Source organism: Lithobates pipiens, unplaced genomic scaffold (assembly GCF_037356315.1).
Source record: "Lithobates pipiens isolate NorthernLeopardFrog02 unplaced genomic scaffold, aLitPip1_a1.2 Scaffold_25, whole genome shotgun sequence".
NCBI classification, from domain to species: Eukaryota; Metazoa; Chordata; class Amphibia; order Anura; family Ranidae; genus Lithobates; species Lithobates pipiens.
In genome coordinates this window covers 12,359,799-12,373,287 of record NW_027507787.1, presented here as the reverse complement: position 1 = coordinate 12,373,287, position 13,489 = coordinate 12,359,799, and the positions used below count along the sequence as shown (strand labels likewise).

The 13,489-nt window shown below is 42.9% G+C and overlaps 1 protein-coding gene across 1 annotated transcript in view; it reads right to left on the bottom strand.

Annotated features, from left to right (window-relative positions):
* The window catches only part of LOC143930040 (alpha-2-macroglobulin-like protein 1), a 310,325-nt gene that overhangs the window by 163,113 nt on the left and 133,723 nt on the right, over nt 1-13,489 (bottom strand). The window contains exons 13-16 of the mRNA XM_077453939.1: nt 7,891-8,112; nt 3,809-3,872; nt 3,579-3,721; nt 81-230 (exon numbers count right to left, since the gene is read on the bottom strand). Of these exons, the coding sequence (XP_077310065.1) occupies nt 81-230; nt 3,579-3,721; nt 3,809-3,872; nt 7,891-8,112 (579 nt within the window). The remainder of the gene's footprint in view (nt 1-80; nt 231-3,578; nt 3,722-3,808; nt 3,873-7,890; nt 8,113-13,489) is intronic.

The window sequence follows — 13,489 nt, the reverse complement described above, 5'->3', positions numbered from 1 at the left end:
TGGGTTAAGCTTGTCCAAAGTTAACCAGCTTGATGATGAACTCTACAACCTGCTCTAACTTTAGAACATAATTAGGGTACCTTGTTCTCGGTTAGCTCATCCTCCGGTTTCATTAGGACCACACTTTTGTCGACAGCGCGCAATGCACAATAAGAGCCACCATCGGCTTGGAGTTGCATGTTAACATTTGATTTGGGCAACACTTTTGTCTCAGAGAACTTCAAGCTGACCTGAAACACAAAAAGCAGTAAGTGATGGGGTGTAGTAATTATAGCTTCTGAAAACATACAGATTAAAGCTGACATTAAATTCACACTTCCTGTCATGAAAACTTTAGTTCTTGCCTGTGCTCAAAGAACTGTGCATATGTGAAGAACGGACCACAGAACTGTGCATGCGGATTTAAATTGACTGTGGCCCCCAGTAGCCTATTTAAAGCACTGCAGGTCTCAAGATCATTGTTGAGTGGTCCACAGATCCTGTGACCAGACCACGATTGTTCCATTCCTGTGCTTTACCCAGTTTGCCTCCTGACTACTTCTAATCTTATTCCCTCTGGTACCTGACCCCCAGCTTGCTTCTTGACTCTATACCTTGCTCATCCCTTCAGCTTATCTTTTGCCCATGTGATACCGACCTAGGCATTGCTCCTGTTTATGCTCTTGTCTTCTGAATCTGTGCATCTGCTGCCCGCCTGTTGCCAACTTCTGCCTGTCTGACCATGTTCCTGCCTCCTGCTTATGCATGCGCTGTGCCGACATCTGGCATGAGTTCCTGTTCCAGAGTTTCTACTTCATTGCAAGATCCATTTCTTCTTCTGGGCAGGACTTACTACAGGTGTCCGTGCCATTCTGTGCCCTGTCCTGTCCCTGTCATCAATCTTGGGGGACAAACAGGGCAGGAAGAGTAAGGGAAAGCCCTCTCATCTGTTCGGCCTCTATCAGGTACATGACACTTCACATGAATTAATAGGGCAATATGAATTATCTGCAGGAAAAAGTCTTTAGGCCTTGCTATGAAAATAAAGGAAATTGTCACTCTAGAACTTCTTCATGATACCAAAAGCCTAGGTGAAATTCACATCTTCTCATGATTACAGTAGCATAGAGGCAGTGGCATAACTAGAACCTTCAGGGCCCCGATGCAGGAAACCTTGGAGGGCCCCCCCCCCCCCGACCTCCGGACAGGGCTCTTTTCTCCGAGCCTGATGGTGGAACACCAGGGCCCAGTCCCAAGTGGGTGGCCGCATATAAAGGAACCAATTTAAAAAACATCAATTAAAGCCACTGTACCATCAAGCGCCACCACTGTACCATCAAATGTCACTACTGTGCCCATCAAACTCTGCCGCTGTGCCCATCAAATGCCACCGCTGTGCTCATCAAATGCTGCCAGTGTACCCATCAAATGCCGCCACTGTGCCCATCAAATGCCGCCACTGTGCCCATAAAATGCTGTTGGTGTGCCCATCAAATGCTGCCACTGTGAATCCCCACCACCTGCTCGCTGTCTGCCCACCACTTACCCTGTCTTGGTGGGGCAGCGGGTAACGGCCATGAGCGGGGTCCTCCATGCATCTCCTGCCATCCTCATCTCCTGTCCTCTCCTCCTGATAGGCGTCCAATAGCTGCACCTATCGTTTCAGCCAATCAGGTGATGGGTAACAGACCCGCACACCTGATTGGTGGAGAGGTGGTTCAGTGTTAGGAAAGTGAATATTAATTCACTTTTCTAACACACCTGGGTAGACTGTGAGCGTGAAGCATGGTGCTCGCAGTTCACCTATTTTGAAGCCTATTAGAGCCCATGGCTCTAATCAGGTGCTGAAAAAACACCCCCTGCCACTGTAATTCAGGCACCCGGCACCCCAAAAGGGACCAGACACCTAAATATGGGTGTGGCAGCGGTGGCCATGGATAGATTCATGCTATGCTATGCATGAATCTATCCATTGGTCATAGAGGGGGTGGCTGGAGAGAGGGGGTGGCACCTGTGCACCCTTTTGGATGCACCGCCACTGATAAACACATGCACATTCACATACATACATATGCATACATGCACACTCACATACATGCGCACACACACATGCATACATACACATACATATATGAACACACACACACACATACATGCTCACACACACATACATGCATGCTCACACACACACATGCATGCTCACACACACACACACATACATGCATGCTCACACACACACGCACACATACAAGCATGCTCACACACACACACACATACATGCTCACACACACACACACATACAAGCATGCTCACACACACACATACACACATACAAGCATGCTCACACACACATACATGCATGCTCACACACACACATACAAGCATGCTCACACACACATACAAGCATGCTCACACACACATACATGCATGCTCACACACGCACATACAAGCATGCTCACACACACACATACAAGCATGCTCACACACACACACATGCAAGCATGCTCACACACGCACATACAAGCATGCTCACACACGCACATACAAGCATGCTCACACGCACACATACAAGCATGCTCACACGCACATACATACAAGCATGCTCACACGCACATACATACAAGCATGCTCACACACACACATACAAGCATGCTCACACACACACACATACAAGCATGCTCACACATAGACATACAAGCATGCTCTCTCACACACACACACATACATACAAGCATGCTCACACACACACACATATAAACACAAATGCAGTAGCTACTCTTATAAAAAAAAAACGGCAGACATTTAGGGCCGGTTCACACTGCGGGCGATGCGAGGCGACACGACTCGCCTCGCCGCAGTGTGACAAGTCGCCCCCGTTCTGTACAATGGAACCGTTCTGAGAGGAGCGACTCGAGTCGCTCCGACTCAGAAAAAAGGTTCCTGTACTACTTCTGGGCGACCTCGGGGCGACTTGCATTGACTTCTATACAGAAGTCATCTGCAAGTTGCCGCTGAGGTCGCGGCAGGTCGCGGCGAGGCAAGTCGGTGTCGCCTCGCATCGCCTGCAGTGTGAACCGGCCCTTACAGTACCTTGGCTCTTCCTGCCGGGTACTGCACTGTAGGGGGAGACAAAGAGCACACACTTTACCCTAATGTGAGGAGCTCCTGCACAGTGCCGACTTCAGTTCGGCTGATGATCGAGGAGCTCCTCTCAGCCTCCCCTCCTACGGAAGAGTACAGGGGGCCTGAGGGCCCCCTGCAGCAAGGGGCCCGGTCGCCATGGCGATCTTGGCGACCCCTATAATTCCGCCACTGCATAGAGGATGTTGCATATCATTAGCTATAGTAGAGTGTCTGTTGCTTTTAATCCAGGCTAAGCACTGTTTCTTAGGCGGAGGTTGCATATTCATAACGGGAAGCTCTAGTTATTTACTGAGGATTTAGATGGAGCAAGGGAGCAGAGGAGGAATGTGATAAGGGTATCAGCAAGTGAAGGAGGGGTTCTTACAAAAAGACCTGTCACTTTGCCCATTCCCTATTCCCGGTGTAGTGTGCTTAAATCGTAGACCAAGATCAAAACCAGTGTAGGAGACACTTACAGCATGTTTCAGGCATGGTGTCACTTGGGCAGTTGTAGTATCAGCAGCAACTGTGCCAGAGTCAGAAACCATTAAAACCAGTATATTTCCAGATGGGGATATATCTCTGATGGGGAGAGAGAGTTCTACCGAGCCAGAGCAAGCTGCACAATGGGAGAACAAAGAGGAATGTGAGTAAAAAAAAAATGAAGATACGTCCAAAAATTCTGAGTCCAGTAAAGGGAACTTACAGTCACCCTTTGACCTTTCAACTTTCTTCTGGCCTTGTTGTACTATTTTACCCTCCAACGAAACCTGAAATAGAGAAGAGAAACGTCTGTGTCTGGACATAGTCTAGAATAGTTAGAATAGTAAGTGCTCAGTGTATTAATAACTGGAAAGGTGCACATTGTGAGGTACCAGAAGTTCCCAAGCTGTCACTTTTGTTATACTGTAGAAAAAAAAACAATTAAATCTGAAAATCACAATTGGCAGGCTTTTACTTTTCAGTTAACCTTTTTTGTCTGAGGATATATGTATGGTTATCACACCCACACAATCTTTTACTTGGCACAATGGACTTGTGTTTATTTTTTTCAACTTTACTATGTAACTTAATGTTGGCTGACTTACTATATCTGCTGGAGATGAAGCTACGCTATTTCCCCTAGCAAAACACAGTGACGTCATCAGTGTTATGTGATGCCACCCTCAGCAAGCCCCACTGTAAATGGGATCAGGAGCCATGACAAGGCGGCGGTAGTTGCCTCACTGGGCGATGGAAACAGTGGATCCATCTATTCCTTTGCCAACAGGAGTCTGCTAACATCGTATCAAACGATTTTGGATTGAGCCATCAGTGGGAGTCTCAGTAAGGGGTGCCTGGTCAATGGCAGCAGTACTGTACTCTCTATCAATACATCCACCTAGACATGTGTGATCAAACCTACTTAATGCTATCTGAGCACGAGTAAACAGGACACTTAATGAGGGTCCACCACAGAGGCCTTATGCACCCAAGCCTGTTGGAATATATCCTCCATTTCTCAGCAGACATACTGCACAATGTGATAAGCCTAGTAGCAGTAGTGAACATTATCAGCACTTATATCACTGCTTGTCTTCTCAGTTACTTAATTTCCAATGTAGCTATGGGTCATCTATCTTTCCAGGAACAGTATTCTTTACCATCACAACACAGCCCATAGGAAGTAACAGGCCTGCAGACCTGGATGTTGATCATTGCAAGATTTAATGCTTCAAGTTTTATCAGCACTCTTGTTACCAACTTTGGTTCGATATCCAAACTTGCAATTACAGTTCATTTGAACTAGAGGATCCACATTTCTTGCTGCCCATGACCACATTGTGCACATCCCCCTCCTATTGGTAACTGACGGATCACCAGCTGCTCATCCCTCTAGTGATAGACAGCATTACCTGTCTGCTCCCATCTCCTCATCCCATGAGGCCATACGCAGATTATATGACATAATTGTCCTTTACCATGGGTTTCCTTTTGTACTGTTTGTTCTGGTTATGATGACAATAAATTTGTGGATTTTTTCCTTTCATGAACCCGTTCTTCTCGCTCAGTTTTTTTTTATATCTGTGCTGGAAACCTGTTCCAAGCAGTGGGGTAACGTGGGTTGTCAGTACCCGGGGCAAGGCAAGTAATTTGCGCCCCCTAACCTGCGGACTTTTAGCACTTCCAGAGTCCCTTCAAATACAATAGTACTGACCTACCTGATTCCTATACTGACCACTACACTAACCTGATTCCTGACCAACCTGATTCCTTTACTGACCATTACACACTACACCGACCATTATACTATACTGTCCACTACACTGATCACAATACTATACTGTCCACTACACTATACTTACCACTACACTACACTGACCATTATATTATACTGTCCACTACACTGAAAACTACACTGATCACAATACTATACTGTCCACTACACTACACTGACCACTACACTATACTACACTGCACTGGCCAGCATACTACACTGCACTGACCACTATATGACACTGACCACTATACTACACTATACTACACTACACTGACCACTATACGACACTGACCACTATACTACACTATACTACACTACACTGACCACTATACGACATTGACCACTATACTACACTATACTGACAACTATACTACACTACATTGACCACCATACTACACTACACTGACCACCACACTACATTACACTGACCACTATACTACACTAACCACCATACTACACTACACTGATCACTATACTACACTAACCACCATACTACACTACACTGACCACCATACTACACTGACCACTATACTTCACTGACCACTATACTACACTGACCACTATACTACACTGACCACTATACTATACTACACTGATCACTATACTACACTGACCACTATACTACACTGACCACTATACTATACTATACTATACTACACTGACCACTATACTACATTGACCACTATACTACACTGCACTGACCAGCATACTACACTACACTGACCACTATACTACACTATACTGACCACTATACTACACTACACTGACCACTATATGACACTGACCACTATACTACACTATACTGATCACTATACGACACTGACCACTATACTACACTATACTGACAACCATACTACACTACACTGACCACTATACTATACTACACTGACCACCACACTACACTACATTGACCACTACACTATACTACAGTGACCACTATACAAAATTACACTGACCACTATACTACACTATACTGTCCTGCCTACAGTCTCTCTTTCTCCCCCCCCCCCCCCCCCCCGAATGGATCCGATTACAACGTCCTCACTGGCACGCTCAATTGACAAAATTTTGAAGAGCTTCACGTTCATGACCATCACCTGAAGACACTGGCGAAAAACTGAAATAATTCCCATATGGGAGGAACTTTCTTGCTATTGGTTGCCAGTGTCCAATCACCTAGAGGTAGCGTGTAACCCAGATAGCCATGATTTATTATAAAGAAAAAATGTTTAAATATATTTGGGGCTGAGAGAGACAATGGATCTCTAAAAACATTATGTTTAGACATTACAATTTTGAAGGACTGCAGTGACACACATTACTAAAACCAGCAAAACAAATTTCCCCTTTAACAGTGTTACATGCCCCTATGGAAATGCCTTTATGGACATTTTTAGATACACCAAACGGTACTCAACCGCCATCATTTAGAGACTCAACATCTTTCTCATGTTATGTCACTAAAAGTTGGGACTATTTTCACCTGTAATGGGTTTGACTGGGTGTCCCCTGTTTTCACCAGATGTCTAATCAGACTACAGTAGCTTTACCAATTGGAATAGTTTGGGTCAAAGTAGTCCCTGCAGTCTCTTCTGATCTTATCTTTCACCATTTTTTGTTCTCTCTCATCAATTTATTTTTGAAAAATCTAACGTCCTTCCTCCTGCTGGTTAATTTACATATGATACCCCTACAATTTTGATTTTCTTTCCTATTGCTTAGCTAAACTGTTTTTCTCATTTTGCATTCAGCTGAGATGAGCAACCCCAATTTTTTTAATCTTCTGTAGAATTAGCTAACTCCGTACCCCAATACTATACTCTCTGCTAATCAGTCAGACTAGACTACCGTGGCCATACAGACTCAAGCCTAGCAAACACTGAGACAGAAGCTTCTACATTCAAAAGTGCTTTCCCCCAAACAGAAGCAAAACAACTTGTAAAATTGTATATGAATTGCAGTATAGTGAGACAAAGCCTGGTATACTGAAGAGATAAAACATTCTCTCAACAAACAGAGGGCCCTACATAGAAGAGTTAACTATGCAGGCCAGGTCTACACAGTCTTTTTATACCTTAAATCTTAGAAAGGCAACCAATTTGGTCTTAAGGTAGATTGTAGTGTTGAACTAAGCTCTGAAACAGAACAGTCTATAACTGTAGACCCACCATCATACAGACAACCATGTTCTCGTTACAAGGCATTCTGCAACATTTACTGTCACAGTAATGTCTGTGCATTCATCTTGATCATTAAAGAGGCAGGAACTGTCAAATCCTTTTTGGAAAAGACAGCTCAGAGTTTTGTACAAATTATATTACTTCTGGCAGTCTTTAGTCAAATACACCTGGATTTGTTTGGTTATGCTGAAGCAACCCTCATCCAAGTGACTTTCTTAACTCATATGAGTGTTGGAACTATACCTCATTAACTGTATATCCACATGGGCAACCTATTACTCAAATCTAATCACCTTTTTAGATGTTGTGTATCTATGCACCTATAACCAAAATAAAAGTCTTACTTACCAAATAGAAAAGTTCAATAGGCCCATTGTCCTCCTCCTCTGCCAGGGAATAGTCGACTGTGACAGCCACATTCTGGTGACATGGTGCCGAACTTTTTACCGGTCGTATATACAGGTAGCTCTTGGTCTCCACATAGATGTCCTTCAGATAGAGGTTGGCCGTGCCGTAGGTGACAGACAATTTGCCCCTAGAATAGGGCTCTCCTGTTTGGTCAGTAGTGGCCTAGGGTCACATCGGAAAGGAGAAAAATCTGTATTAGAATGGTTGGAGTCATCATTGTAGACAGATATGGAGACTCACTTCCATGGATTTATATCACAGATGGGGCAAAAGCATTACAGATGCAATATTTACATGCTATTCAGTGTATGCCTTGACAGAGATTCCTCAGAACAAGACACCACTAAAATGAAAATAGAACCACTTGTTTCCAGGCAGGGAATAAATATATTGTATCAGAATCTAACCATGCTGAAACCTTCTTTTACTTCATTCCATTGGTTGTTATTTAGGACAATTAAAGCAGTAGTAAACTCAGTAAGCAAAAAAAAATAAAAAAATGTGTCCTGCAAGGCAATGGTATTATGCAATGCTTACCAGCACATAATGTGAAATTTACCTTTAAACAAAGCCTTCCAGGAGCACACTGTCACCGCTGACAGAGCATCCACCTCCACCTAGTCTTCCTTCCAGGTTCGTGGGCTATGGTCCTTTGAATGGATGATCCGCAATAACGTCACTCCCGTGCATACATGGAGTCGCTGTTCACGGCACAGGGCTTTGAAGGAACAGCACAGGTATACCATTCCTTCAGACCGCATGCGCCAGTGATGTCACCAGCAGCTTCTCAAGTAAGTATCTTCTAAACAGTTGCATGTTTAGGAGATATTTACTGTACCTATAGGTAAGCCTTGTTATAGGCTTACCTATAGGTAAAAATCATGCATTGGAGTTTACTCCCACTTTAAAGCATATCTAAACCCAAAAATGCAATAGGTTGCAGGTTACAAGCCCTTAGATTTGGTGACTACATTAGCTTTCTTTTTTCAGGCAATTATTTCTTTATTTTCATTTGGTGATCCAGCCAGTAACACACTTACTGCCCTAGGGTGACAACACTCAATCACTGTACTGTATCTATGGAGAAGCATCATTGTCACCCTAGAACAGGGCCAAAATAACCTTTCCCACACCTCATCTCTATTATATGGGGGATTGAGCCAGTTCTTTAGTCCTCAAAGATAACTGGAAAGTACAATCTAACTCTAGAGATCAGATTTCTGGCCAGCTCAACAAGTTTTTTTTTTTTTTCTTCTTCACACTTAGACCCCTTTCACACTTGGCCACTTTTCAGGCATTTTAGAGCTAAAAATAGCACGTGAAAAGTGCCTCTCATGCCTCCCCAGTGTGAAAGCCTGAGTGCTTTTACACTGGGGTGGTGCACTTGCAGGATGGGAAAAAAAAGTCCTGCAAGCAGCATCTTTGGGGCGGTGCGGGAGCGATATATACACTGCTCTCAAAACACCCTGTCCATTAAAAAGGAATGGGCAGCGCTGCCGAAGCATCTGCACAATGCTTCAGCAGTGCCGCAACATGGGCGCTACTAACCCTTTCTTTGGCTGCTAGCATGGGGTTAAAAGCGCCCCACTATAACAGTGATAAATCGCCACTAAAACTAGTGGCGTCTTACCCCAACCTCCCGCACCACTCCAGTGTGAAAGGGGTCTTATTGAAAAGGTATAACAAAATGCTCTCAATGATATACAGAGATGGCCTTGCGGTTCGCCCAGCAGTTGGTTTGCGGCAAATTGTTGCTCGTTCGCGATTTGCAAAACCGGCGGACTTCTGCCTCTGTTCGCGCGGACATATGCATTTACATTGTGAAGAACTTTGACCCATGATGACACATCCATCATGGGGTACAGGACAGCCAATTGAGACATGGACAATTGGACATACCCCCTACCTTATAAAAAGACCTGATCTGGCGGCTGTTGTGATATGGCTGAACCAGAGTGACTCCATGTTTATAAGTTCATATAAGATTAACTTGGGTTAACCTACTAGTGGTTTTAAACTCTGTATTTGCAGACTGTAGCAATTTCCCTATAAACATGCATATAAGAAAATATAGCTTGCATAAGCAGTTTTATTCTGTACTGTCTAAATAAATAGTGTCACAATATGTCTGGGCCACATATCCCATGACTGTGACACATGAAAGCAGATGACATAATTAATGATATGTAATGATATGTAATGATATGTAATGTACGCCTCTGTAACACCCATGTTCTATGCAATGATTGGCTGATAAGGGTGCATATAAAATGCAGACCCTCCCAGAATAAACCAGAAAACCGCTGAATTTTAGTCTTGACTCATCCCTTCTTGTTGTCTCCTTAATACTGCAGTGTTAAGTAAAGGGTTTTGTGAGTATTGTAATTGCGAATAGTTATACCTCTAGCTGGTCTTTGTCAGGTATATAGAAATACCATTTTAATTAGACTTGTGCACAACGGAAAATTTTGTTTAGTCTCGGTTCGTTGTCATTCGTAAAATACATCATTTAGTTCTGTTAAACTCGTTATGTTACGTTAATACGTTTTCGGATAATTCATTATTATTCGTAGAGTGTCGAATTCATTCGTTCGTATTCGTTGCTATTTATCTATGTATAGACATTCGTGATAATGATTCGTAGTTTGGAAAGTTGTTTGTTTATTGAATCTTTTAACACACACAATGACAATGTCTCTTCTCCTCGGCTCAAATACAATACAACACCCTTCTAACTCAGTTCTCAGGAATGCACTTTGCCAGTAATCCATCCTCCGGCACAAAATTAATTAGCTAATTGGACTATAAGATTTACTTTGAGCTGACCTTTTGTTTCATTAGATCTTTAAAGAATTACCGAATTCATTTGCTATATTTCTTTCGTATTCGTTGTTATTCGTTATTTTTTTATTGGGACATTCGGACGCATCCGAATGTCCGAAAGATGCAAGATTCGTCCGAATTTCGATTTGTTACGAAACGAATTGCACAAGCCTAATTTTAATCACAACAGAATGGAGGCACTCACTGAGATTTTGGAATTTAGGGATTTAGGAATTTAGGACTTGGCAGGGGTGTGGTCAAACTTTGAAGCTTTTACAGACACAACCCTGCTCGGATAGATTTTAATTAAGAAGAGAATTGTGAGACAGGCCAGGCTGTTAAGAAGAGGCTCTTGGGAAGCCTGTGTCCTGTGGGACTGTTGAGAAGTTTAAAACGTAATATTACGCTCTTTTTGGGAAAGAGAATGAGAAAAGGGTAATGGGGCAATTACCAATCACTACCGGAATCCACAAAACTTTTGCTCTATCTGGCTTTTCTTGTCTATCGCATTTGCATTAAATTAATAAGATTTCTTTTGTGTTGTGTGGAATACAGGGTTGTGTGGGATAAGGCAGCCCCTGTTTTCACTGTTATATGATGTCCCAAAAGGGGAAAATTAGATTAGAGTGAAGTAAATTTCCCTTGTTATGTTTAGGTATTGTGGAAAGGGTGAGTACTGTTATATGCATGTTCATATAAGTTTGCTAAGGTATTCTTTGAAGAGACAATGGTATAGTATATGAATAATGTGACTTCTCCCCTTTGCTAGTATGTTGGTTATGGAGCTCTGGAATGATAGGTGCTTGATTCTGCTGGAAAAGTGCATAATTTGTTTGCACATGTTTAACATGTGTTTTGGTAACTCTTGGAAGGGTATCGGAATGGTATTTTTTGCAGGTTGTAAAAGGTATGTGTTAGATGGAAGGTGGTTGAAGACAGGTGGGTATTTGGGATGCCCAAGAGTGATGAGATTTAAGTAAGTGAGTAGGGTGTTAATTAAGAACATCTTACATTTTGTTGAGGGTAAAGTAAGTGAAATAAGGAGGTAAAGGAGAGATTTGAGTTATTTATTAAAGGAAGGTGTGCATTTTGCAAGGTTTTTCAATGCATTGTTCTTTTTAGACAAGCCGATTTCAAAGCCGTTTTAAAACTGACACATAGAGAAAGAAAAAAAGTGACTAGAAAGTGCATTTAAAAAGGGGAAGTTAGCAGAGTTTGTTTTGAGATTTAAAGGGGACATTTTACTGGCGTTGAGGAAACGATTTTAAAGGACAGCCGAGATAGGAGGTTTTAGGGGCAGGTAAGGAAATTAACACAGAGAGTTTTATTTAAAATAAGGATTTTTAAAGTGTCACAGCTCGTTTCATTTGGATTATCAGATGAAAGGTGTTGTTAAAATAAGGATTTTTTAGTGTAGACTTACCCTGTTTGTCTGTTTGTTTGTCTGTTTATTTGTTTGTTGATTATTTGTTTATTGTTGTTTGCTGAAGTTATAATGAGTCGGTACAGGTGGGTTGGTGGAATGTGCAGATCCCTGTTTGGCAATGGGCACGGCAAAAGGGTCAACCAAGGGTAAAAAGAGAGAGAGCTGGTGGGGAGGCTAGAACCCTTGTTAAAAGCACCCCACCTTGTGCAATAAGCAGCCCTGGTGCTGGGGTCTCGTGGGACTTTTGCGGGATTACGGTACCAGAGATTCATGGAGACACCAAAATGTTGGTTTATTGGGCAGTGATTAAATTGCTGCTGGATGCACTGACAGGGTGACATGGTTACGGTTTTGGGGGGTCTGAGTGAGGTAGAGGGAGATTATGAATCTTCCTCCTTCCCCGTTAGATTCCCCCAGATTCCCTCATCGCTCCCCGATTCTCCACCTCTGAGCTGGTGGGTTTGGGGGTGGGAATTCTGACATGGATCTCTGGTGAGGCACTAGGATCGCAGCTTTATAGACTGACTGTTTCTGTGTTGATTAGTGAGGATTCTCGGAGTGCAGCGATCATCGGAGGGAGAACATGTTTAAACACTCCCACGACTGTCTCTGTTTCATGGACTATGGTCAGTGGCAGTCCTTGGGGTCACCCTGTTCGCAGTTCCATGAGACGGACACCTAGGTAGAGGAAACTGGATCATAGAGAGAAATGCTTAATTTTATGTGTATGTGAATTTTTGTCTTGTCTTGGAATTCCAATTTAGAGTATAAGATTGTTTTTGTTTTCTGAATTCAGATAAATTGTTGGGTAGTTGATATATGTCATATGATCCTGCCAAGACATAGAGCGTTGCTAAAGTGGGCAGGTGAAAGGGACAGAGTAGGGTACTCATCTGTGTGTGGTGCTTTAAGAGGATTGAATCGCGGATTTGGACAGAGACAGATTACTAGTTCAGTGATATATCCTGTCCAAAGTACTGTTTAGCACAATGCAGAGAGCTGCTATTTTTGTTTCGGGTGGAAGAGGGGAACAAACTTTCACCTTCACCACCGCTTTTGTGGGGAGCATACTTCTATATTTGCATTCCATAGTCAGCAAGTCAGAGAGACTTGCTGGGGTGGAAAATGAATGTTAAAGAGGGATCTGATACAGAAAAGTTATCTATAAAAAGGTACGTTTATTGTTAAAATGTTGCAACTAGTGCCAGTATATTCATGAAATGTGTCGGGCACATATAAAGCCCATGCCCACTCCATAGCAAATTGCGAACATTAAAAGGGGAATGTGAC